The sequence below is a fragment of the Cervus elaphus genome, chromosome 18, assembly GCF_910594005.1.
Source record: "Cervus elaphus chromosome 18, mCerEla1.1, whole genome shotgun sequence".
NCBI classification, from domain to species: Eukaryota; Metazoa; Chordata; class Mammalia; order Artiodactyla; family Cervidae; genus Cervus; species Cervus elaphus.
Window position 1 is genome coordinate 120,001,448 of NC_057832.1, and position 27,892 is coordinate 120,029,339.

At 42.5% G+C, this 27,892-nt stretch overlaps 1 protein-coding gene and 1 pseudogene across 2 annotated transcripts; both read right to left on the reverse strand.

The window, feature by feature from the left end:
- Window positions 1-447: 447 nt before the first annotated feature.
- On the reverse strand, window positions 448-25,915 carry XRCC2 (X-ray repair cross complementing 2). Of its 2 annotated transcripts, XM_043872661.1 has the most exons (3): window positions 25,786-25,915; window positions 12,239-12,320; window positions 448-3,324 (listed from the first exon to the last, which is right to left on the reverse strand). In XM_043872661.1, the coding sequence occupies exons 1-3, from the start codon at window positions 25,822-25,824 to the stop codon at window positions 2,603-2,605; spliced, it is 843 nt and encodes a 280-aa protein (XP_043728596.1). In that variant the 5' UTR covers window positions 25,825-25,915; the 3' UTR covers window positions 448-2,602. The 2 variants fall into 2 exon arrangements, 1 of the variants encoding a protein (XP_043728596.1); XR_006334963.1 differs by lacking the exons at window positions 448-3,324; window positions 12,239-12,320 and adding an exon at window positions 21,083-21,576 and having other exon boundaries at window positions 25,786-25,912.
- LOC122675053 lies at window positions 2,305-2,510 on the reverse strand (annotated as a pseudogene).
- Window positions 25,916-27,892: the final 1,977 nt, after the last annotated feature.

Below are 27,892 nucleotides of genomic sequence, written 5' to 3' on the forward strand. Positions count from 1 at the left end.
AAAGTTGAATTTTTTTTTTTTTAAACAAGTATTCATTTTTCTACAGTGTTCAAGAAATCCCACCGGTATAATTTTTAGTTTAAAAGAATTTTTTATTAACCAGGATTCTTAATTCCTTCCAACATGTCAGATAACAAATCTTTTTAAGATAACTAAGTCTTTGGTCTGACACATTAATATATAATTGATAATTTAAGTTAATAATAAAAGTTCATTATTTTTTAATCATGTTCCTGAAGAATAAGTTATAAATCTGTGAATAACAGTCCATGAAATTAGCACTTCATTTATACAGAGGAGAAACGGGAACTCCTATCACAGTCAAGGCCACAGTCTTGCTAAGAGTTGCTAGTTTTTCATAAACATGTGTAACACACATCCAGAGCTTGATAACGAAGGTTACAGAATTTTCACATCTCAACAGCTAAAAGCAGAAGTCCTCTCAAGTAGAGCAAGAGATTATCATTTTTATTGATCACACACTCTTACTGATCACACACTCTTATGGGGAGGAAAAATAAGCATACTCTCCCAACATACAAATATTTATAGATTATTTACGTGTAACATGTATTGCATGTAATAAAATACACAAGAATATAAAATGAAAAAAGATGAACTGCGGATAAAATATGGCAATATTTTAAAGTATATTAATAGCAAAATAACGTTTATTAACAGCACAAAGGTTAAGTGGGTGTGAATGACAGTAATGTGATCCAGTGTAGTTTAACTTGATTAACAATTAGAATGCCATCATTTTAAATTCCATAATGTGGCTGAAGAGCAAATACTGCGCCTAGAAGGGCTGTCAACCTGACGACGTTTTATTGCCTGCCGATAGTTCGGTTCCCCCTCAACTCACAACAAAAGCAGTTCCTAGACAAGGATTTTGTTCCTTAGGGAGACAACCCCATGAGGCTGCATGAGCGTGGTGAAGAGAAAGGGAAGGATGGAAGGCAAAAGACAGTGAGATAATGAACAGATGGCTCCTACAGGGCCACCCTGAGAAATACCTTCTTTCTCACTGAGGGGTGAGGAAGAGGGAGTTACCCACCTACCAAACGCTGACCGTCACTGGTTAAGGACTGCCCGCCTGGCCCACATGCCGCCCAGCAGGCTCTGCGTCCAGAAGACACCTGCAGAAGTTGCTGGGTTTGGGGAACTGCAGGTTCCTCAAAGCTGGAGCTGCAGGTACAGACAGCTTATGCTACATCTGCCATGCCTGCATTATGAAAATGATCTTTTAAGCCCTTACAAAGCAGCTTTATTAGATAAGTAAACATACAGTTAATTTTAACTAAGCAGGTTACATTTAAATGAACACACCCTTGAGAACACCCGTGTCCATTGTTCTTCCCACTTTTCCTACAGGATACCTCAAAAATTCAAGTGACACAAGACAATCTGATATACAGGTTGAATGAGTGATAGAGTCAATCTGAATATCAAATATTGATATGACTTAATCCTTTCTTAGATTAGAATATATGAACCAAGGTTCTAAATTTCTCTTGCTCCTTCACCGCAGGCTACCTTGTGTGTCCCTGGAGGCGCATGCACCCCTTTCTGGCCATTACTGGACCAAGGGATATAAAGCCTTGTCCAGCTCTCAGCTGGCAACATTTCGATTCATTTCAGGGTATGTCTGACCTATTCTAAATGGGTAAGAAAACACAAGTAACGTGCAGTTATACTATGGTTTTAGCATTTGCCTCTTACTTAACAGACAGAAGCAGGAGGAGAAAGGGGTAACAGGACCAGATGGCTGGATGCCATCATGGACTCGAAGGACACAAGTTTGAGCAAACTCTGGGAGATGATGAAGGACAGGGAAGCCTGGTGTGCTGCAGTCCACGGGGTCACAAAGAGTTGAACATGACTGAGTGACTCAATAACAACAAACAAGTTACTTAACAAGAAAGATGAATTTCAACCTTCACAGAATTCTCTGAATGGGTATCTCATTTCCTCATGATTCAACAGTTATACAGAAACCCAACCACAATGCAGCTGCATCCTGGGATTCGGTATGACAGATCAGAATGCTCTGACTTCCCGAAGTCTTGGGTGTGAATGGCAGATTGGGTAGGCTCCCTGCTTTCATCCCCTTTACAGAAATAACAGCTCCATAGAAACATTTTCCAAGTTCACAGCTTCTTAAAGAAGTTACATATGAAAAATCAGAAAGGCTTTTCAACTTTCCTAAACAAGTATTTAACTGAGTTCCAGAAATGTGACACAAAGTTAGAAAACTCCATTTTATTTGGACTGAAATGTCTATCTTATTTATTTAGTTTTAAAACAACTTAATGTAGTTTAACTATTATTATTATCACTCTGAATAACCTTCAACAACCCAGGAACAGAACAGTCTAAGGTTCCAGTTTAAGAAATCCATTCTGTGTAGAAACGTGGTTATGTTAGATTCCCTTAGAGTTTAGTTTCAATTAGCAATAATCGGCCTTGGATAAACCTCATTGGCTATGATACTGCCACTGCGCAAAGTTTAGTTTAAAATTTTAGAACCAAATCATTTTAGCCTATTAAACACTTTTTAAAACTGCGTAAGATCTGACAAAAGACTGTTTTATGATACACATCAACAAAACTCAACACCACTTTCTCCAATAGTAAAAAAGTGTTTTTTTAAATTGTTACTTTTTAAATGACGTGAAACTAAAGAAAACTGGTTGCCGGCTTTAGAATCATTTTGTTTGGAGAAAAGTATTCTGTGCTTCACCACCTGCTGCCAGGCCTTACAGAGATAGGGTCTATAGTCTACATCCACATCACTCAGGCGATTAAAGGCACAGGAAGGCCCTTCCTCCAGGTGTGAGGCTTTCTGCATTATACTTTGTGTTGTTGCAAAGAGAACCAACCGATACTCCTTTACAAGCTTCTCTAAGAGTTGAGAACACTTCTTCAGAGTAGACTCCTGTAAGTTAACACTTTCTCCTCCGTTGATGCGGTCTATCCAATAAAAAGCTGACAGGCTATCCAAAATCAAAAGGCAGACAGAGGGATGACTACAGAGCATGGTTTCCAGCGAGCACAGGGTGAGGAGTAACTGGGTGCTACTACTGCAGTACACCAAAAACAATCGCCCAAGGCAGCGTTTTATTATTTCTTCAGAGCTTTGGGATAGTCTATGCTCAAGGACTGTAACAAGCCGGAGCATATCAAAGTGGTAATCTGTATCAATAAACACGACTTCTACTTCCAGTCCACCTTCTGATTTTGGAAGTATACATCGTGCTGTTAAATGATAAAGCATTTCTGTCTTTCCTGTTCCTTCTGGACCATGAAATTCAAGAATATCACCTGTGTAAAATTTAAAAATGTCAGTCAAAATGCAGCAGCACAATAATGACAGGCTACAAAATGAAGTCTGCAAAAATGTTTTTTATAAAGACACTTATGGAAATGTTTCTCTTTTGAAAGAAAATCTAAACCCATTTGCCAAAAGGAATTCATATATGCAAATACAAATAAATAAACATAAATCATTACATTTCACCTCTGAAAAAGGTGTTGGCTGTTAATTAGCACCAAGAAAGTTTGACAAACAAAATGAGAAGGTTGAAATGGGCCTATGGGCATCTCCTGGAGGTGGGTCCTCATACACTCACAAGCACTCTTACAGCACCGCGAATAAAGCACCTAAGACCAATCATCTTTTAAAAAAAGGCACTACTACTGGTGCACAGCATTTCCGGTCGTTAATTACCCAACATCCAGTTTCTCCTTTCTCTTTAAGTGTAAAACCCCACTTTGGGGGGAAGAGCAATGTGCCCAGCTTAAAAGCGATTCTCCCAGTCTTCCTTGCGAAGAGAGGCCACCAGGTACCACATTTGTAGCCACAGGTGGATGTCTGCTGGGGCTTCCCAGTTGTGCTGTCCTGACACGGGCGTCACCTCTGCTCTGTCACTCTCTTCTCGGAGGGGACAGCTGTCTGGAAACAGCGAGGACGACAGGTACACACTGCAAGGGGAGGCCCCAAAGAGGATGGAGCAGGAAGACTGGAGGTGCCCAGGCCGTGGATGACAATACAGAACCCTGCACACCACCCATGCACTGCTTGCCTCCACACCAACACGAGGAACGTAAGTCATGAGGCTGGACTTGTTACGTGCAGCTCAGACACCCCCTAACTAGGGCTTCCCAAAGTGGCCGGTATCCTGGGTGGAAGGGCTCTTGACTGTGCAGTGTGACACACACAGGCAGTAGGGCACACAGCCCTCAGGCCCCGAGTGCCAACTGCATCCCCAGGGGAGACACCCTGCATGTCTCCACAGGGGCTTTAGCTGCTCTGTGCTGTGTGAATACCGCTCGACACCGTTTCGCTGAAATGACACCTGCATAGTGAGTTATTTTCCGAGCATTATAAGTCAGGGTCAACTACTCTGAAGACTCAAATCTCTTTCTCTGCCAGTTCAAGTAACTCTCGTTTATTGAGGACAGCACAAATAAAACACCTGGGGAAACTGTCCTGCCCCCAGACTTTTTCAAAATCCACTCAAAACAGGGGCTTTCCAGTTCTTGTTTATTTGCCATTCACTTTATGGCCGAACTGTACAACTGGAAACACCATGTTAAAAAGGCAGGCTCCTAGGCTCTGAACCAACTATAAGGTCTGTCTGAGAGTCCAGTTACTTTATTTCCATGTTATTACTAACAAACCATGGTATGTTGGAACACTCACAAATAATCTCTAAGAAATCTAGCAATCTGCTACCATACCATATTTAAGTAGTATAAAACTTCAGCCAATTTTCACTATAATCTTATATACAATTTGCAATTCAAATTTTTAATTAAAAAGATTCCCCCTGCCCCCATTCCCAAGATTTCAGCCTCAGGGAGTAAAATTATCTTCACATTAACAATTGTTCATGGATGCTCATATAGTGACTAAAATTATATTCAGTTATATTCAACCCAGAAGTTCAGGTTACTCCCTTCTACCATATAGCTAAGGAAGAACTAAGTGGAAATCCTCCCCATGCCTCCAAATAAAACTCTTTTATCGCCTTATATTATAGGGGAATAAACTACATCACTAGATGAAGGAACATTAACATCGAGCCAATATTAACGATAGGGAAGGAAAGCTGAAAACACAGTGCAGCAAGGTTCATGGGAAAGTGGCTGTGAGGATGCAGCGGGCCACGCAGGGCCACGCTGGGGAGACCAACAAGCAGACCACACGCGTGCGTCTCTGTTTCTTAGGAAGTCGGCCCACGAGGCGGAGGAGCAGCCACCAACGCTTCCACAGGGCTTTCCAACGGAAAACGGGAATCCTGATAACAACACCCAGAGGTAGGAAAAGGAAACTTTATCACCGATCATCATTACATTTACGTGCTATGTCATTTCTGACGATTTACTTGATAGATTTCTTGTTCACTACTTTAAGGTGGGGACTTGAATAACTCTATCCTTAGTGCAAAGTACAGTATCTTTTGAATGCATTTCATCTGATTCTTTTCTTCTTAAGAACGCCTTGAAAGAAATCTAAAAAATGAAAATGTAAGTTCTCATTCCGTGCAGAAAGTCAGTTTTGGAACATGGCATTCTGAAAGGGAGCAGCTGGGGTGGGGAGGCACAGGTGGGGTGCGGTTTTGGTTAGCAGAGTGGGCAGGTGTGAAGGCCGCTGACCAAGGCGTGGAATGAGGGGCCAACACCAGAGGTAAGCCAGGACAGGAACCAACATCCAGGGCTGGGTCAGCCGCTGCCAGCTGCCCCTGGGCCCAAGTGTGCCAACGCTACATTTCTCTCAAGTCTTTGGCCTCCTTCACTAACTCAGAAGGTAAGGGGAAACCTAGCATAGTGACTTAAAAGTTCTCAAAGACAGGCTTGGTAAGAAAAAAAAAAAACATAATAGAGATTTTTAATCCACATATCATGTAAATATTCCAATAAGAATTTAGCTTTCAAAATGGTATGTTAAGATGTATCTCTAGGTGTCACAAATAAATATATCCTACGGCCACTAGGATTCAAGATTCATGGCAGTAATGAGAGGCTGAAGAGAGCACGTCAGGAGCTACACAGAAACAGAGAACAGAAAACTCTTCAGTGGGGTGGGAGTGAACCTAAAACTAAGACAGAGGGCCAAAACTCAGTTCTCAGCATACAGCCACAGTTAGAGAAGTAAGCATGAAGGCAGTTAAGACAGAAATTCAACAGAAATAGTACTAAATACTAGTAAATGCAGCAGAAAAGTTCTAAAAATTAAAAAATGGCAGGGAGAGGTAAGGAACAGATCTCCAAACTGTCCTGGATAGTAATCTGACAGCAGTAAATGTACAGTCTGTAAAAGCGCCTTTGACAGAAACATTATTTTATGAACCAAACTTTACAAACAGACATACTCAGTCTGAAACAGCACCACAGGGAGCAGTCACTGCCTTCAGGTAAGAGCAAGGATGGAAATCAGACTGGAGGAAGGGAGGCATGTACGAGGAACCAGAAAAATAACAATGGTTCAGGTTCATTTAAAGAGTAAAAATTCAACAGCAATTTCATGTGGCTGGAGAGTCAAATGAAGATAAGGTAAGAGAAATGTAACATATTCTGAAGCAACAGAGGAGGGACTCCGCAGGGAGCTAGAAACCCATGATATTGGGGAGAGGGTAACTGTGAGACCTCTCTGGATATTTTCTGGAGTTCTCAGAACAGAGGAAAAATGAAAACTTTGCTAAGTATTTTCTTGGATAGAGGGGTGGTGCTCAGAAACATTTTTTCAGTGTAATTCAAAAGAGTGAGGCTTTGAGAGCACTCTCCTACAAGATCTAACGAGGATTTCCAAACCCACGCATTAACTGAGGAACAGCTAGCTGGTGTGGTGTGAATAAAGATTCTTCAGAGCCCTGGTTCAGCATGAATGAAACTGAGGCAAAGTTTAAGGCTGTCTAAGAGACTATTAGGTAGGTAGAAGCACTCTTCCCCTTTTACAGATTAGTAGCAAAGTGGGGGGAAAGGGCATTTCTAACAACTGGGTAAGTAAAATCTGCCAACTTGGAAATTAAAGATGAATACTATCATTAACTTCTTGAACTAGATTCTCTACAAACATGTTTGTTTAATGATGAACTGAAATAAATTTCATTGATTTTTATAAACATTTACTACCGAATCATAAGATCAAAAATAATATTCAAACATAATGTTCTATAGGGAGACATGGTCCTTTTAACTGCATCTGAAACACTATCTCCTAAGTTTCTGTGAGCCGTTAAGAGAAGCCTTGCCCTAGTCCAGTCAAAGTACTGAGTATGACAACTGGTAGTTAAAAAAAAACCCAAAAACCAAAAAAAAAAAAATCACCTCTCCAGTTTGACAGTTGACAAGTTAAACTAAATCAGAAAATCTGGATGGTTTGGCCTTGATAGTTACTATCACAAATAGAATGCTGTAAGGGGTTTGAGTAACAGATTGTCAGAGTGAGTTTACGAATCTAAAGAGCCTTCAAAATAAGGAAAAGAAAGAAAAGCCAAAAAAGACATCCTCTAGGTACCAACTTACTTCCTTGGTGGTTCAGACAGTAAAGAATCTACCTGCAATGCAGGAGACCTGGGTTTGATTTCTGGATTGGGAAGATCCAATGGAGGAGGGCATGGCAACCCACTCCAGTATTCTTGCCTGGAGAATCCCATGGGCAGAGGAGCCTGATGGGCTACAGCCCGTGGGGTCTCAAAGAATTGGACACGACTGAACGACTGAGCACTTTCTTTCCTATAGACCTACTGATCATATAACAAATATGCTGAATTTACAGAGCAATCACTATAGTACTGAAGAGATAATGAGTTTGCATATGGTACTGAGTAACTACTATCCAAAAAAACCATTAAAAATGTTCCCCAACAGCACTGGAGATGCTTGGAACCCCTCAATCTCTCACTGCTTCAAAATGAACTTCCCTGTAACACTTTGTTAAAGTGCTGTTGTTGATAAATAACCCTTATAATCCGAGCTTTATGTCTGCTGTTGCTCCAATGAGTATTCATCTAACCAGACATTTTTTTTTTTTTTTAACCAGACATTTTTTTCATCTAACCAGTTTTATAGCTCTAAGATCTATCATAATTTTAAGTAAACTTTTTTGTTAGTGACTGAACATAATGATGTTTTTTAAAGTTTCTATAAACATAACATTCAAATGTATAAGCTGTGCTTCGAATCCATGTTTTAATGTCAGTTCCACTAGGTTCAACGTAATAATATCCTTTCTGATAGAATAAAAAGATAGCTGAATCTTTTCTAATATGTTTGATCAAAATTTGTCATTTATTACTGACAGTTTAGAATTTTTTTGACTGACACATATGCTCTATAGGAAATACTAAAAGGAGTCCTTCAGGACGCATGAAAGGATAGCAGTAGAGTGTAACTTAATTCGAAATGAGCAAATAAAGAACCCAGGTAAATATAACTATATAGGTAAATATAAGAGTTATATGTGTTTTATATTTGTAATTATTTTTTCATCTGATTTAAGAAACAACTCCATTAAGTAATTTTAATGATTTTAACTAAGCAAAATTTTAAGTGTAATGGGCATACACTGTATAAATACTTAATTTATAACAGCAAGAGGAAGGGGACAGGAATGTAGCTATATGATAGCAAAGATTTTTTTCAAAAAATATAGAAATGAAGACAGTATCTAACCCAAACTAGACTGTTATAAATTAAGATGTTAATTGTAATCCTGAGGGCGATCATGAGGTAACTAACTCAAAAAAAGGTAAAAATAATAACAAAGAATTAAAATGATACACTAGAAAATATCTATATAACAGGAAGTTAAAGTGTTAGTTGCTCAGTTGGGTCCGACTATTTTTTCTTTACTTTTTTTGTGTCCAACTCTTTGAGAACCCCATGGATGGCAGCCCGCCAAGCTCCTCTGTCCATGGAATCCTCCAGGCAAGAACACTGGAGTGGGTTGCCATTCCCTTCTTCAAGTGATCTTCCTGACCCAGGGATCAAACCCAGATCTCCTGAACTGCAGGCAGATTCTTTACCACATGAGCCACCACTGAAGCCCATTTAACACAAAAGAAGACAGCAAAGGATGAACAGAGCAACAAAAAAGACGTAAGACACACAGAAAACAGCAGAATGGCAGCCATAAACCCTCTCTTAACTAATAATAACAAATGGATTAAACAGTCCAAACAGAAGGCAGAGACTGACAAAATGGAATGAAAAAACATAACCCAGCTACAGGCTGTCTACAGCGGGCATACTTCACATCCCAAGTCACAAGGCTGATAGTAAAAGGACAGAAGAAGGAATACTATGCAAACGTAACCAAGGGAGACCAGAAGCGGCTAGCCTATTACCAGACAAAATATACGCTAAGACAAAATAACTCTTATTAGAGACAAAGGACATTTTTTAAATTGTGGTAAAAGACATAACATAAAATTCACCATCTTAACCATGCAGTTCAGTAGTGTTAAGTACATTCACACAGCTGTGAAGCAGATCTCCAGAACTTATCACCTCACAAAACTGAAAATCTGTACCCATTAAACAACAATTCTCTCTTCTCTCCCCAGCCCCTGGAAACCACCATTCCACTTTCTGTTTCTATGTATCTGACTATTTTAGATACCCCATATAATACAGGGGAATCAGGAAATATTTTTCTTTTTGTGAGTGGCTTATTTCACTAAGCATGTCCTCAAGATTCATCCATGTTGTAGCATGTCTCAGAATTTCTTTCCTTGTGAAGGCTGGATATATTCCACACTATGTAGGGACCACATTTTTTTTTATCCGTTCATTTGTGGATGAGCACTTTGAATAGTGCTGCTATGAACACAGGTATGCAAATGAGTATCTATTCAATACTCTGCTTTCGATTCTTTTCGACAGTTTACCCAGAAGTACAGTGGTAGTTCTATTTTTTACTTTTTGAGGAACCTTCAGACTGTTTTCCATAATGGCTGCTCCATTTTATGATCCCATCAATAGTGTACAATGGTACTAATCTGCTCACCGCCTCACCAACACTTGTGAGTTTTCTTTGATAGTAGCCATCTTAAAGGGTGTGAGATGACAAAGAGAAACATTTTATAATGATTAATAAGTCAACTCATTGATAAGCTATAATAATGATAATAAACATACATGTGCCCAACACCACATGAATCCCACAAAAACTGACAGGGAGAAATAGACAATTCACCAATAGTTGGAGACTAAAAGACTAAAATATCCAACTTTCAATAATGGACGGAACAACTAGACAGAAGATCAGCAAGGAAAAGAATACTTGAACAATACTAAAAGCCAACTAGAATTAAGAGACATCAATAAAACACTTGGCCCAACTATATATAGCAGAATACACATTCTTCTCAAGCACACATGGGACATTCTCCAGGATGGACCATATGTTTGGCCAGAAAACACATCTCAATAAATTTAAACAGACTGAAATCACAGAAGTATGTTCTCTGATCAGAAAATAATGAAAACAGAAATCAGTTGCAATAATAACAAAAGGCCTAAATCTTTTTGACCTTGGATTAGGCAATGGCTCTTAGCTATGACACTAAAGACAAGAGCAAGAAAAACTGGATAAATTGGGGGACTTCATCAAAATTAGTAACTTTGTGCCTCAACGGAGAAAAGAAACTACAAAACAGGAGAAAATATCTTCAAATCACATATTTAATAAAGGCTTGTAGCTAGAATATATATAGGACTCTTACACCTCAATAATAAAAAGATAGCCCAATTTTATAAATAGGCAAAAGATTTGATATTTCCCCAGATTACACACACAAATTGCCAAAAAGCACATGCAGAGATGCTTACACCATTAGCCATTAGGGAAATGTAAATCAAAACCACAATGAGGTATCACTTCATTCTCACTAGGAAGGCTATAATCAAAAAGACAGACAATAACTGTCTGCAGGATCTGGGGAAACTGGAACCAGTACACACTTCACTGACGGTGGCAGGTAAAGTGTGGGTTTCCCAGAAGGTGCTTTAGACAACAGCCTGGCAATTTTGCCAAAGGTTAAACACAGAGCTACCATACAACCCTGCAGCTCCCCTCGTAGATATTACCCAAGGAAACTGAAAATATTTCTCCAGAGAAAAACATGTACACAAGATGATCATAGCAGCGTTATTCTTAGCAACCAAAAAGCAGAAAGAACCCAAATGGCCATCAACTGATGAATGGATACAACAGAACATTAGTCAATAAAAAGGAACAAACTACTTGATGTGTGCTACAGTATAATAAATCTTGAGAATATGAAGCAAAGTAGACATCGGTGACAAAAGACCACATATTGGATGGTTCCAATTACATGAAATGTCCAGAAAAGGCACATCATTGAAGCAGAAAGTAGATTAATGGGTGCCTAGAGCTAAGGGATGCGAGAGGAATTGAGGAGTGACTTTCAACAGGCACGGGCTTCTTTTGGGGGTGAAGAAAATGTTCCAGAATTGACTGTGCCAATAGATGCATAAGTGCAAACTATACACTTAAGTGGGTGAATTATATCTCTTTAAAGCTATTACACTGGAAAAGAAATAAGGAAATACACATCTAAGCACACCACCTTCTTTTTTAAGTTTTCCCTAGTGGAGAAGTGTTAATAGAATAAGTGGGTATCACTTTCCCTATTGTAAAAATATTCACAGAACTACCAAGTACGTAAGGACTTTCCTATGATCCTCAAACTTGTAAAGAACAAAAAATAAATAACAAACTCCCACAAATATTGTGCTGGGATAAAAGAGGTTGTTTACACTGAAGACTTACTGAAGGTAAACTAGGCTCCATCTCAGCTGGCAGACAACGAAGGCTAAAAAATGTGCCATCATCATCTCTGTCCCAGTTTTTAATTTCACGTTTAATCTACGTAGGCTCTTGCTAGAAGTGTGAGTATATTTGAATGTGTGTGTGTGGGTGTGTTAGTTGCTTAGTCGTATCCAGCTCTTTGCAACCCCATGGCCTGGAGCTCGCCAGGCTCTTCTGTCTATGGAATTCTCCCAGACAAGAACACTGGAGTGGATTGCCTTTCCCTTCTCCAGGGGATCTTACCAATCCAGGGGTCAAACCTGGGTCTCCCACATCGCAGGCAGATTCTTTACCATCTGAGCCACCAGGGAAACCCATATATGGATATATGTGGGGAAAAAACTTGTTTTATAAAACTTAATTTGACACTGTATTTTGACTTGAGACTGTTTTTACCATGCACAGGTGACTCTTCATCAGCAAACAGATGTGGTTCTATTTCTTTCAAGGAACTTCTACCTTCCAGTCGGGCAAGGAGCTTGCAAAAGGGAGGAAAAAAAGAGAGAGAAGGAAAACTCATTATCTAAAAATATAAAATCCAACATACACACACACACACATAATCCTACAAATCAACATTTACACAATTTACCAAAAGTCTGTAAGAAACTTTTCAGCATTTTGAGGATTTGGAGGAAATTACGAAATAGAAAATATAATTTAGAAGAAAAGTTGTGTTCATTTACCCAGAATATATTTTTTATGTACCAAGTACTCTTGGTATAAAATGAGTCCCTGCCTTCAAAGAAGGTGACAGCATAGTTTGAGACACAGAATCAAACTAACTGCAAAGCATTTACCTTCCTTACTTGCTATAATTATCTTTCTCACTATGCCTACCACACTTGTCATACAGGTATCAGCTTTTATCTGTCCATTATATTGCTAGCTCCTTATCTGGTGGAGGGGATGGGAAGGGAAGGGACGATGGAGAAAAACTTTCCCTGAGAAGCTCCAAACACTTGAATCTGTGAACAGGGCACATAGGCAGGCATACCTGGCAGATGCAACATCAGCCAAGATGAAAACGTTATAAACAGCTGTGCGTAGGTAAACTGTAAGGAGACCTGGAATGCCAGAGCTTGTAGCACAAAGCAGGCAGGACATAACGAAGTCCTAAAGAACAGAAGTCAGACGCAAAAGATCTTGGATGTCACCTTTATGAGTCTGCTCTCTGACTTGTTGATTAGAGCAAGGGGTTTTCAGAAGCAATGAAGACCTCCCTGGTTGTCCAGTGGTTAAGAATCCGCCTGCCAATGCAGGAGACATGGGTTCGATACCAGGTCTGGGAAGATCCCACATGCCATGGAGCAACTAAGCAGTTACTGAGTCTGCTCGCCTTAAAGCCTGTGCTCTGCAAGGAGAGAAGCCCACACACCGCAGTGAAGAGTAGCCCCCGCTCACCACAACCAGAGAAAGTCCAGGGACTGCAACAAAGGCCCAGCACAGCCAAAAATAAACCATAAGTTTAAAAAAAAAGCAATTTACAACAGTTAAGAGTAGACAGCTGGGACGTCAGAACCTGACCCACTAGATCTCTGGGCCTGAGGTTTCTCATCGGTCAAGTGAAGAAAACAAACAGTACTTTCTTGACAAGACTGCTAAGGATTCAATGTGTTCCAGGAGGGTACTCAGAGGGTGGGGTGAGGGACTGGGGGCAGCTCAGCCTCAGTTATCGGTGGGCTGACTATGTCCACATAACAAAGCGCCACGACGACTCTGGACCCCAAAGCTCAGGTGGGCGTCCTTGGCTGGCGCACCTTACTCGCTGTTGCTGGGGAAGCGAGCACTGTCCACTCCACCAGGACAGGAACTGGAAGCTCCCTGTTGGGAATTCTGGATCTTGTCCCACTATATCCCTTCCCTGGGCCGATTTCAACGTTTCCTTTTGCTGCAGTAAACTGTAAGCGTGACTAAGCTTTCAGTGATTCTGTAAGTCCTTCCAGCAAACCACGAAACCTGAAGGTAGCCTTGGGAACCCCCAAACATGCAATTAATGCCTGAGTGAGGGGGTGAGGACCTGGAACTCTGCAGATGGTATCTTGGGGACTCCCCACAACTTCACACACAAAGAAAGCACTTCTGCTGCAAACCGAAACGCAGTGGGTTTTCTCTAGGAAAAGCACCTGTGTGATTATCTGAGATGGATACTTTTTCACAAAACACTTTGATTTGATGAATGACTGACAGACAAATTACAATTACACAAACTTTGGTATCTGGCAGACATTTTATTGAAAATGAAGAAAGTGACCCTACCACTTTAAGGAAAAGTAACTGACAGTATTTGTTGCCAATGATAAAATGTGAATTTTGGAAAACTTTTTATCTACTACTGTGAGCTGGACAGCATCCCAATACTTAAGGTACTGGTGAAATCACTGGTGATTTTAACAAATGTGATTTTGGGGGACTAATTATTTAACAAATGTGTAAATACTTGGAAGATCTACATAACTCAGTGAACCACTATTTCCAAATGACCAATCACTGGGTAAAATTCACTCCCAGACAGTTTAAAGTTATGATAAATCAACGGGTTATAACATGTGAAAAGTTTACTGACATAATTTCATATTCTACAATGCAACTAACTTCACTACTTGTGAAGTTTTGGTATACTATCAAGGAAGAATATCCACAATTGTCTGAAAATACTCCTCCCTTTTCCCAACTCTGTAAGAGCCGAGATGATCTTCACAAACTTTAACCAGAACAACATATAGTAATAGATTAGATACAGAAGAAGAGATGAGAACCCAGTTAACTTCACTCCTCACTACATTTTTTTGTTTAGGAAAACATATCTGTTTTTCATAATAATACTTACACAAATAGGCAATATTAACAACTTATAAAAGTCATCAGATGGGATGAAGTATCTTCCAAACCGAAGTAGAAAATACCCTAAAAATTTGGCATAAACCTGACAATTACATAAATTTAAGTGAATGATATCCAGATTTGAGGAGTTGAAAGAAGCAAGGTATAATCAACCTAGAGCTTCAGAAGGAAGCCAGGGTACAAGGAATCCAAGTAAATTCTGCTTGACAGGATAGTTTAATCCCTTTAGGGAAGATGACCACGTCAGGCAAACAGAGCTTGGTGATGGCAGCTATTAAGATAATTAAACTATTTCTCTTGATTCTCTAAGCAACCTTTCTGAGCCCAAATTTCCTAATTGGGAAAGAATACACGGAGGACACAATCTTGTAAATGAACAGTTTTTGCATTTGGTTTGTAAATCAGTATCTGCCAGGTTTTATTATCATAACAATACCTCTCTAAAAACAACTACTATTTGTACTTGCTGTGGTATCAGCGGTACATAACTTACATACATTATCTCTTTTAACTGTTACATTAACCCTATTTGTTACCATTCTGTTTTCAGATGAGAAAATGAGTCAAGATTTCACAGAGATCTCTGGCGCTCAAAGCCTGGAACTGTTCCCCTGGGCTACAAAGCCTCAAAGTCTGTATCACTGAGACAGACAAAAATCTGAGTACAGGGACAACAGTTTTTTTGGACTTCCTCAGCTGTGGGTCACAATAAACTGTGGAAAATTCTGAAAGAGATGGGAATACCAGACCACCTGACCTGCCTCTTGAGAAACCTATATGCAGGTCAGGAAACAACAGTTAGAACTGGACGTGGAACAACAGACTGGTTCCAAATAGGAAAAGGAGTACGTCAAGGCTGTATATTGTCACCCTGCTTATTTAACTTATATGCAGAGTACATCATGAGAAATGCTGGGCTGGAGGAAGCACAAGCTGGAATCAAGATTGCCAGGAGAAACATCAATAACCTCAGACATGCAGATGACACCACCCTTATGGCAGAAAGTGAAGAGGAACTAAAAAGCCTCTTGATGAAAGTGAAAGAGGAGAGTGAAAAAGTTGGCTTAAAGCTCAACATTCAGAAAACTAAGATCATGGCATCTGGTCCTATCACTTCCTGGCAAATAGATGGGGAAACAGTGGAAACAGTGTCAGACTTTATTTTTTTGGGCTCCAAAATCACTGTAGATGGTGACTGCAGCCATGAAATTAAAAGACTCTTGCTCCTTGGAAGGAAAGTTATGACCAGCCTAGACAGCATATTAAAAAGTAGAGACATTCCTTTGCCAACAAAGGTCCGTCTAGTCAAGGTTATGGTTTTTCCAGTGGTCATGTATGGATGTGAGAGTTGGACTGTGAAGAAAGCTGAGCGCAGAAGAATTGATGCTTTTGAACTGTGGTGTTGGAGAAGACTCTTGAGAGTCCCTTGGACTGCAAGGAGATCCAACCAGTCCATCCTAAAGGAGATCAGTCCTGGGTGTTCATTGGAAGGACTGATGCTGAAGCTGAAACTCCAATACTTTGGCCACCTCATGAGAAGAGTTGACTCATTTGAAAAGACCCTGATTCTTGGAGGGATTGGGGGCAGGAGGAGAAGGGGACGACAGAGGATGAGATGGCTGGATGACATCACCGACTCGATGAACATGAGTTTGAGTAAACTGCGGGAGTTGGTGATGGACAAGGAGGCCTGGCGTGCTGTGATTCATGGGGTCGCAAAGAGCTGGACACGACTGAGCGACTGAACTGACCTGACAGCTGAAGGTCAAACCAATCTAAGGTCCTGTCTAAACAATTACCTGGTCTCTCTCAGACATCTCTCCTAATACACCCTAACATCACAAGGATCCCCAAATGTTTTCTTTCAACAGCAGAATCAACACTGGAGCAACACTACAAAGGCGGTAATACTTAATTATACAAATATTCATTGGTAAATGTTCCAGTCGAATATTTCCAGTAAATATTCCAGTGAATAAGTTGCTGGGCATACATAGATACAACAGACACACTTCCTATCCTCAAAGAATTGAATGGGGCAGAGTGAAAGGTTAAAGAATTCAAGAAAGCATTGTAGGTGCTGGAACAGAAATGACATGGGGCTCTGTGAAGGCAGAGAAGGGACAGTAGATCCTGATCTGTGTGAGAGGCTACTTTAATTTTGAAAGATTCAGCATATAGTTCTTTCAGGCACATCCAAAAGGTTCATTGATCGAGAAATGTCCTTTCCCTATATTCTCAAATGCTCTACGGCCCAGAGACATTTGAATAAAAACTCTATACCTTCTTGAGGGCCACCTCCTTCCATGAAGCCATTCTTATGCTTCAGAACATATTACCAGTCTCCCTCATCTGGATGTAAGAGCTTAAAGGAGAAGGCTCTACCTCGGCTCACCAGCAATTCCAAAATGCTTTACATCTGGCACAAACTTAGTAGCTGCTTGTTAAGATGAAGGTAAACAGGGCACAGGTGGGTACAACTGGGCAAAGGATGGAGTAAAAGGATCCTTAAACTATGCAAATTTTCCTGTTTGGACAATCTATGCAAAGTTCTACAGAAGTCCATGAGTGTTCTTAGTTATCTCTAAAGTTATTAATAGTTATTAACAAGAGTCTGAGTCTGTTTTATAGGCGATCATATACCTTCAAGGTCTATGTTTATTATATATGCTTATTAAGTACAATATGTATCGTAAAGATGCCTTAAAGCCTCATTTTAGTTTTATGGAGAAGCTTACAAAAGAGCAGGAAGGGGAGCTTAAAGATCAAATTACCAGAAATGAATGCTATTAAGGCAAACATGCATATGTAATTGTCATTTGGATAAAGGCTCATTTCCCCTGACCTTTTGTGATGAAATCTGTTTGCAGATGGACCCAGCAGCAAGGTTTCAAACCAGTTAAGTGTGAAAGTCCATCTACACTCTAAACCAAATATTCACACTCCTGCCCTATAACAGGCTTGGACTTTCATCTACAAACTGAATACAATTCTTGGTAGTTTTCCTGCATACACAATATATAGAGGAAATTCATTCCAGGCAAATAAGTGTAACTGTAATAACACAGTTATTCCCAGGGGTTCCCAGGTGGCTCAGCGATAAAGAATCCATCAGTCAATGCAGGGGACACAGGTTTGATCCCTGGGTCAGGAAGATCCCCTGGAGAAGAAATGGCAACCCACTCCAGTATTTTTGCCTGGGAAACCCCATGGACTGGTGGGCTACAGTCCACGTGATTGCAAACAATCAAACAGACATGACTTAGTGACTAAACGACACATAACATAAAGAGACGAGCTGGAACATGTAGGAAGGCAAGGAAACAGCATCTATGTTAACATGTATGTGATCAATCCAAAGTTGGGTCCTTATCATGGAGTCCCTTAAATCAGAGGACTAATTCTTTTCATTTATGAAATCAGGCTCTTCTGCTACTTAGAAAATTCAACTGCCCTTCAGGGCAGAGTACTAGGCCTCGCTTTTTTTTTTTTTTTTTTTTTTCTAGGCCTCGCTCTTTAATAAAGCTTTTCTCTAAATTACATGGAAAAGACAGCTGTTACTCAGACACTAAATAGTACAATTCCATTGTTTCTAGTATATTCCCTGAGAGCTGCTGCCTTTGACCAATATGTTTTAAAAAGCAATCATCCTATAAGAAAAATATATTAAAAGTCAGGCAAAAATTACTATACATACCTAAGCAGCATTAATTTCTACCACAATAAAGACTAAATTTTAATTTATGACATTCCACAAATTAGTAATTTCATTAAATGTAAGGTTAAGATTTCACTAGGAAGTTATTATCAGACTGTGCTTCAAAATTTCACTTAGAAAAATCAACTACACACAAGACCTCAGAAAGAGACAACAAAGCATAGACTCTAAACTGCAGAAGCTTAACACTGTAGGAACACTCCCTCCCCGGCCTCCTGCCCCCGTTTGTGAGGGACTCTGCTGGAGAAACATTTGAAGTGTATTCTCCTATCCTCTTGTTCTCTCTTCCCCAGGGAAGGAGGGATTTTCCTCATGGATTATTTTAGACACACACTGATCAGCCTGTTCCGGGGTCCTGACAGCTTGTTTGCGGGAAGTGCACCTTCTGCCTTTCTAGACTAGGAGGGGTGCTCAGAAATGAGCATTCGGCAACATAAAGTTTGACGGTAACCTTGAGAAAAGCACTCTTAGTGGAAGATGGAGACAGAAGCCAGATGTTGTTTAGTAGCTAAGTCGGGTCTGGCTCTTGCAACCCCATGGACTGCAGCCTACCAGGCACCTCTGTCCATGGGATTTCCCAGGCAAGAATACTGGAAAGGGTTGCCATTTCCTACTCCAGGGGATCTTCCTAACCTAGGGACCGAACCTGTGTCTCCAGCATCACAGAAGGATTCTTTACTGAGTTACTGGGGAAGACCTACTGAGCGCCTACAGTGGGCTAAATACTATCCTAAACACTGAGACTTAAAGGAGTAAACCCAACAGAGAACATCTGCAATACGGATTCTTAAATGGCAGGGGTGGGAGGTTGGAAGACACCACATAAACAATGTAAGATGTCAGATGTAAGTGTTCAGAGGAAGAAACAGGGTAAATGGAATAAAGATTAACAGTAGGAAGGGCGTTTCCCTGGTGGCTCAGTGGTTAGGAATCTGCTTGCCAATGCAGGGGACATGGGTTCAACCCTCGGCCTGAAAAGACCCCACATGCTGTGGGACAACTAAGCCGGTGCGACACAACTACTGAGCCTGTGCCCTGGGGCCAGTGAGCCGCAACTACTGAGGCCTGCACACTCTAGGGACCGCGTTCTGCAACAGCAGAAACCACCGCAGCGACTGACAGACAGCAGCCCCCCACTCGCCCCAACTAGAGAAAGCCTGTGCACGGCCACGAAGACCAAGTGTAGCCATAAACAAGAATAAACCTTAAAAAACAAACAGTAGGAAGGACCTCTTCGTACAAGTTGGCTTGTGAACAGAAACGATGCAGGTGTGGAAGTGAACCATGTTACCTTCTGAGGGAGCAGAATCTAGGCAGAGTCAACAGGAACTGCAAAGGCTCTGCGGCTGAGGCAGATCTGGTACATTCAAGGAAGAGCAAGGACAAGCGTGTCTGAAGAAGAGTGAGGCAGTGTGGGAGAGATCACAAAGGCGGGAGAGGAGAGCTGAGGTTATGGATGGGGCTGAAGGATGAATCACAGTTTGCAAACCATGTAAGAAACAGGATTCCAGGTTCTACTATCAATGACACAGAAACCTCTGGAAAGCTCTGGGCGGTAGAGTCTGCTTATGGTTTGAATGGAGCACTGTGGATACTACATGGAAAATACACCAGAGGAAGTGCGAAGAGGGTGAAGCAGAGACCAGTTACGAGGTAACCGCAGTCAGGCAGGTGATGGTTACTAGGGAGAGGGACGGCTGCAGGAAAGGCAGTGCAATGTGGTCAAATCCACGGTAACACACTGAAGGGACGGAAGACAGAATGCACTGATGAGTGTGGGCTGATAGGAGGGGAAAAGTGGATTCAAGAATGGCTTCAAGGTTGTTGGCTTGAGCAACAAGTAGAAAAAATTCACCATTTAACAAGATAGGGAAGCTGTAGGAGGCAGCAGGTTGAGGCTGGGTGTACACATGTGGTGGTACACCAAGGCTTCAGTTTGGGGCATATTAACGTTCTTCTCCTATTTTCCCTGGATCCAGGAGTCAATAATGATGAACATGTTAAGTGTGCGAGGCCTATTAGACATCCATGTGGGTATCAAGAAGGTACTAGAACATGTGTGGCTGGAATTCAGGCATAAGGTTGGATTTGATAACAGATGTGTTGCAGAGACAAAGTGAATTAGCTAGGAAAGCTCAAGTGGACTAGAAGTCCACTTGAAGTTGACGGTTATAAATTTAAAATGAAATCAGTCAGCCTGGTTGTGATTTTCTCTAGCAATATCCAGTGGACAGTGGAAGTAAGACAGCTGGGTTTAATCACGATCAGGAAAGTAGTTCAGTTCAGTTGTGTCCGACTGTTTGTGATCCCATGGACCTCAGCATGCCAATCTTCCCTGTCTGTCACCAATTCCCAGCGCTTAGTCAAACTCAAATGATGGCCACTGAATCGGTGATGCCATCCAACCATCTCATCCTCTGTTGTCCCCTTCTCCTCCTGCCTTCAATCTTTCCCAGCATCAGGGTATTTTCCAATGAGTCAGTCCTTCCAATCAGGTGGCCAAAGTACTGGAGTTCCAGCTTCAGCATCAGTCCTTTCAATGAACATTCAGGACTGATTTCCTTTAGGATGGACTGCTTGGATCTCCTTGCAGTTCAAGGGACTCTCGAGTCTTCTCCAACACCACAGTTCAAAAGCATCAATTCTTACTGTGCTCAGCTTTCTTTATAGTCCAACTCTCACATCCATACATGACTACTAGAAAAACTACAGCTTTGACTAGACAGACTTTGTCTGCAAAGCAATGTCTCTGCTTTCGTAGGTTAGGATATAAAACGACAGGGAAGTTGCAAGTACTCACAATGGAGTAATGGTAATGATGCAGCACTGATTCTGTTCTGGGTAAGAAGGGATACAAAGAGAGAAGGGGATAGATGTTGTTCTATCACCGCAAGACCAATTATTATTATTTAATAAATACTCCTTTTATTTAATATTTGCCTCTGGTGGCTCCACCTGGGTTCACACCCTAGGCTTCAAGGCTCACCACAGTGGCCCTCCTACACATCACAGCATTGGCGAGGTGGGGGGCGGGGGGGTGGGGGCGGGCCTTGTTTGGCACACCAGTCCTCTTCTGCCTCTCCGACTGCCGGCAATGGCCGGGTATGGACTTGACACTCCAGCGCCATCCATTTTCAGGGCTAGTTGACTCAGCAGGTGAGTTGAACCTTTTCTAAGAAAAGAAAACCAGGGGATTTCCAGGTGGACCAATGGTTACGATTCTGCACTGTCACTGCCAAGGGCACAGGTCAATCCCTGGTTACAGAACTAAGATCCCGTGTGCTGCACAGTGCAGCCAAAAAAAAAAGAAAACCAGGCATTACTATTAATAAATATTTATCAAGTGTGTACTGTGCAGGGAATACTGTGCTTAGTGAAAGGGTATGTAGAAGTACAAGGACTCACCTTCTAGAAGTACAGCTGAAAGGGAACTGAGAAATCATCATCTATCACCCTCACTTTACAAAGCCAGAAGTCAAGGTTTAACACATGTGCTCAGTCGTGTCCCACTCTTTGCAGCCCCATGGACTGTAGCCCACCAGGTTCCTCTGTCCATGGAATTTTCCAGGCAAGAATACTGGAGTGAGTTGCCATTTCCTCCTCCAGGGGATCTTCCTGACCCGGGGATCGAACCCCCATTCTTTGGTCTCCTGAGTTGGTAGGCAGATTCTTTATCACTAGTGCCACCTGGGAAGCCCCAAGGTTTAATAACTTACACAAAATCTCTCAGCTTGCTCCCGGCAGAGCCACGACTAGAATCATGATCCAGCAGTCTCCATCTCAGCCTCCAAAACAATGACATTAGGAAATTTCTGCCAGGGAATTCCCTAGTGGTCTAGTGGTTTGTGTTCTTCACTTTCTCTGTGGTAGCCTGGGTTCAATACCTGGATGGAAAACCATCCCATGTGCTGAGCAGAGCAGCCAAAATACCACCCCCCCTCCCCCGCCAAAAAAAAGGAGAATTTCTGGGAAACTTGACAAAAATCCACCTTGTATGCATGCTAAGTTGCTTCAGTCATGTTCAACTTTTTGCGACCCTATGGACTGTAGCCCTACAGACCCCTCTCTCCATGGAATTCTCCAGGCACGGATACTGGAGTGGGTTGCCATTTCCTCCTGCAGGGGATCTTCCCCACCCAGGGAGCGAACCCTCATTGGCAGGCAGGTTCTTAACCACTAGCACCACCCTTGGGACATGATAATTGGGGTGGAGAGGTTTCTGACTTTTCACTTTGTACTACTGGAATTTTCTGCCATAAGCATGTACTACTTTAACAATAAATACAATAGAAACTATCATAATAAAATTAAAGAGAAGAAAGAGTATGTTGTGCATGTCAAACAAAACTGGACAGCGAATTTTTTTACCCACTGGTTCCTTTTACACTTAACATATACTGGCATTTTTGAGAAAACTCAAAGTACATCACTACTTAACAACTATGTGCCAATGCAGCCACTTGGTGGGTGATACCAAAATACTGCCAAAAACCTTTTCTAATGTTCAGAGGAACATAAAAGTAAAAATACCATTGCTACTGTTTAAAAGTAAGGTAAAGAACAGATTATCTACTGTAAATTGGATTCCAAGGTGTGTCTTCTTTAAATCAAGGGTTCACTATGTAAGTTTTCCACTTGCTCTCGTGCCTACCAGAAATTGCATCCCTGGAATCTGCTTGGAAAAAAAAAAATCCTCTTTGCAACTTTTTTTTTTTTTTTAAAGAAGACCCTGTATGAAATGTCTTTTGCCTCCTAGTCACAAGAGGTGGGAAAAGTTAGCTATTTTATAATGTGGCTATTCTTGTGAATTAAAAATTTAAAGTAGCTTATTTCAGTTTCTTGGGATAGTCTGTGACCTTAGATATCTTCCTCAACACAATGACTCCAAGTAGAAGTTCACGTAGTAGACTCATGTACAAAGAAAAGAAACAGAATCCAAATAAATTAAGCAATGGCCACAGGGTGCCCAGCACTTAAGAAAAAAGAGGCTTGTTTAGTTGGTTTTGTTGACAAAAAGGAAATAGAATAAAGAAGCATCCTCCCCACTCCCAGCCGCTCTGTAATCCAAAGTAATTCTAGCAAGGCAATCTTGCTGAGGATCGCCAGACGGCTGCGGCAGGCCAACAATATGATGCTGAATTCTTTGTTCAGTGATTCGACTGTACTGGGTTCTCAGTTTTTAGATGCTAGGCTTGTTCTGACTCCAAAAGTCATCTGAGTTTAACCTGGGATTCAAATTATCATTTCAATCAGCAAGCTTCTAACTGTAGCAGTTCTTATGGGGAGCAGTGCCTCCACTCTGAAGGAGCAAGGGTTGGCAAACTATGGCCAGCAGGCCAAATCTTGATGTTTAAAAAACAAAAAGTTGGGACTTCCCTGGTGGCTTAGTGAGAAAGACTCTGCCTGCCAATGCAGGAGATGTGGGTTCCATCCCTGGTCCAGCAAGACCCCACAGGCCGTGGAGCAACTAAGCCTGAGTGCCACAGCTATTGAGCCTGTGCTCTAGAGCCCAGGGGCCACAACTACTAAGCCCACTTGCCACAACTACCTAAGCCTGCTGTGCTATAAAGGCCGTGCTCCAGACAAGAGAAACCACTGCAATAGAAGCCTCCACACCACAACCAGAGAGTAGCCCCCACTTGCCACAACTACAGAAAGCTGGTGCAGCAATGAAGACTCGGAACCAAAAATAAATAAAAATTTAAAAAACACAGAGATTCCCCAAAAGAACAAAAGGTTTACTGGAACAGAGCCACACTCATTTGTTTACACACCTCTGGCTGCCTTCACATTAAACAGCAGAGTAGAGTAGTCCTGACAGATGGCTGCTGCTGCTGCTGCAAAGTCGCTTCAGTCGTGTCCAACTGTGCAACCCCATAGACAGCAGATCACCAGGCTCCCCCGTCCCTGGGATTCTCCAGGCAAGAACACTGGAGTGGGTTGCCATTTCCTTCTCCAATGCCTCAAAGTGGAAAGTGAAAGTGAGGTCGCTCAGTCGTGTCCGACTCTTAGCGACACCATGGACTGCAGCCCACCAGGCTCCTCCGTCCACAGAATTTTCCAGGCAAGAGTACTGGAGTGGGGTGCATTGCCTTCTCTGCCTGACAGACGGAATGGCCCGCAAAGCCTAAATACAGACTATCTGGGCCCCCGCAGAAAGCTTGCTCATCATTTTAGGGCACCGCTTCCCCCCCTCCCCTCTCTGTAAAAAAAAACATCCCCCACAACCTGCCACTCCCTGCCTCTCCGGGCTGACTTCCCAACACTGTGTCCCCACTAGCTTTGTTTGGTTTCAACTACAAAGAACTACTTGCACTTCCCCTAAATCAGCGAGCATAAACGTGAAAGCTGCTCCATCGTGTCTGACTCTTTGCGACCCCATGGGCTGGGAAATTCTCCGAGCCAGAATACTGGAGTGGGTAGCCTTTCCCGTCTCCAGAGGATCTTCCCAACCCAGGGATCGAACCCAGGTTACCCGCGCTGCAGGCAGATTCTTTACCAGCTGAGCCACCAGGAAAGCCCAAGAATACTGTAGTGGGTAGCCTATCCCTCCTGCAGGGGATCTTCCAGACTCAGAAATCGAACCCGGGGTCTCCTGCAATGCAGGCGGGTTCTTTACCAACTGAGCTATCAGGGAAGCCGAAAGGCAGAACCCACATACTTCCAACTCCCTGCCCTGTGTCGCCCCTTCCTTGCCAAGTCAGCTTCAAAAGGTCCCTGAAACTTCAGCTGTCGCCTCTTCCTCCCATTTAAGTCTTCTAGGTTGCCCAAGGTCCTGTAATTTGCAGTCGGCCTCCCTTCTCAGTTCTGCAATAACGGAAGCTGTTTCCTGCTTCTGACTAGTTCTTTCACCCGCGGCTGACATATACTAAGTGCCTGGTCCTTGCGGGTTCAATTCCTGAATAAATCTTTGCAGGCCTCACACTGCTTGTGTGGCTCTTAATACTTAGGCTGGAAATATATAATGTAATAGCGAGGGCAGGACGCCATAAGCGAAGACGTACAGAACAGAAGGCGAAGGTGGCGCCACCTACTCAGGCACCCCTGTTCTAGAAAAGTCTATGAACGCTCAGCCGGGCGACACCCTGCTTTTCTTAGCCTCTCCTGCAAACCGTGTCTGACTGCCGTGCACAAGTTTGGCCCATAACGCTAGAGACTAGACAGCTCCCATTTTATACCCAGCCGTGTACGCAGTGAGCCCTCTGAGGGCTCCAGGTCTCCGGGGAGTGCAAGTTTGGCGGACGGGGCACCAGGGTCGCCGGCGTCCGGGCCCCGCGCGCCTCCTCCTCCTGAGGGCCCGGGCCTCCCGCGCCCTCTGGCCTCCCGCGCCCGCCCGCAGCCCTGTTCTCGTCTCCCTGGCTTTCACCCCGGCGCCTCTCACCTCCGTCCCAGATTCAGCCCTATGGAAGTCACTACACATCTCCCCGGAGGCTCGGCGTACCAGCCACTCAACCTTCCCGCCTGCAGCGCCATTTACCGCCCGGCGTCTTCCCCTCAGCCAGTCAGAGACGCTGACCCTTTGACCCCGGCGTGAGCATGCGCACTGCGCCCAGCCTACGCCGGGGAGCCTGCGGGCATGCGCAGTAGGACGTTCGAGCATGCCGGTTCCTGACGTCAGACCCCCGTCTCCTAGGAAACTGGGAGAGCACTTGGGGGGTTATTTTCTTTCTTCTCTGGTAAACTTCAATATGCTTTTGTTAAGTGAAACTAGCAGCGTGTGCGTGTGGCTCATGGTTGATTCTGAAAAAAAGTGCATTAAATTTAAACGAATTTTTAAAAATATATCAAGCCGACAAATTTATCGAGTTCATTTTTGGAGGCAGAAGAATTCTATTACTTAGTTGTTATTAAGTGTCCGTTGAGATGAATATTAGATGAGGGGATGATAGAAAAATAGACGGATATTGAATATTTGCTATTCGCCAGACCTTGCGCGGAGTCCTGGGAACAGAACAAAGAATAAGATACATGTCTGAATGGAGTTATTCTTGGACTTCCCTTGTGGCTTAGCTGGTAAAGAATCCGCCTGCAATGCGGGAAATCTGAGTTGGATCCCTGGGTTGGGAAGATACCCTGGAGAAGGGAACGGCTACCCACTCCAGTAATTCTGGCGTGGAGAATTCCATGGACTGTACAGACCATGGGGTCGCAAAGAGTCCCTATAGGACTGAGCGACTTTCACTGTCACTGATGAAGTTTACAGCACAGTAACGTCATTTATTCCAATGTGTCCTTTAGAAAGTCACTTTCCAACAGCTGTGTCTGTTGTTTGGTAGGGCAAAACTCTTACTGTTATCCTTACACTTGCAGCTGTGTAATTAAGAAATGATCTTATAATAGTGATGATAGTTAACATTTACAGTGCCAGGCACTGTCCTAAGGGTTTTAATATATAATAACTGATTTAATCCTCACAGTCCTGAGGTGGGTATTGTGATAATCCGCATTGCACCGATGAGGAAACTGAGGCACTATTTCGGCCCATTTTACTGTGTTGTAATGATCATAGTGGTTGGGACATTAATAAGAAATCGGAAGCAGAGACCATGAATACAGTCATTTCTTCAAAGAAACTTGGCTGTGAAGGAAGGAAATAACATACTATGTAGAAGAAACATATATATAGGCTATAGGAAGAGTCTTTTAAGAAGGTAAAGCCTGGTTCATGTTTAAATGCTGATAGTTAAGAGCTGGTAGACATTTAATGGTTAGAGACACTATATCTGAGGAAGGATAGTTGATGGAGTTGGACTGGAAGTGGAAGGAAGGTCTGGGTGTAAGCATCAGCTTTAGATGGGGGAGGACATCTTCCACTGTGAGCCGGGAGGGGAGTCAAGGATAGGTGCAGACTATTCGCAATAGCCAAGACATGGCAACAACCTAAATGTCCACAGACAGATAAAGAAGATTTGGGTGTTCACCCCCGCACACAATGGAATGTTACTAAGCCATAAAGAAGAACGAAATAATGCTGTTTGCAGAAACGTGAGTGGACCTAGAAATTATCCTACTAAGTGAAGTAGGTCAGACAGAGAAAGACAAATGATATCACTTATATGTGGAGTCTAAAATATGACACAGATGAACCTATCTATGAAACACAAACAGATTTACAGACGTAGAGAACAGACTTGTAGTTGCCGGGCGGGGGGGGGGGGGGGGGAGGGGGGGGGGGAGGGATGAATTGGGAGTCTGGGGTTAGCAGATGCAAACTATTATATACAGCATGGGCTTCCCTCATAACTTAGCTGGTAAAGAATCCGCCTGCAATGCAGGAGACCCCAGTTTGATTCCTGCGTCGGGAAGATCCCCTGGCTCCTCCAGTATTCTTGGGATTCCCTGGTGGCTCAGATGGTAAAGAATCTGCCTGCAATGTGGGAGACTTGGGTTCAATCCCTGGGTTGGGAAGATCCCCTAGAGAAAGGCATGGCAACCCACTCCAGTAGTCTTGCCTGAAAAATCCCCATAGAGGAGCTTGATGGGCTACA

Excerpts from the sequence above, each read along its gene's own strand:
- XRCC2 (XM_043872661.1), bottom strand. The coding sequence starts at position 25,824 with ATGTGTAGTGACTTCCATAGGGCTGAATCTGGGACGGAG. Across the intron at positions 12,321-25,785 it reads GGGCTGAATCTGGGACGGAG|CTCCTTGCCCGACTGGAAGG; the intron begins GTGAGAGGCGCC and ends CCCTTTTGCAAG. Across the intron at positions 3,325-12,238 it reads TGAAGAGTCACCTGTGCATG|GTGATATTCTTGAATTTCAT; the intron begins GTAAAAACAGTC and ends AATTTTACACAG.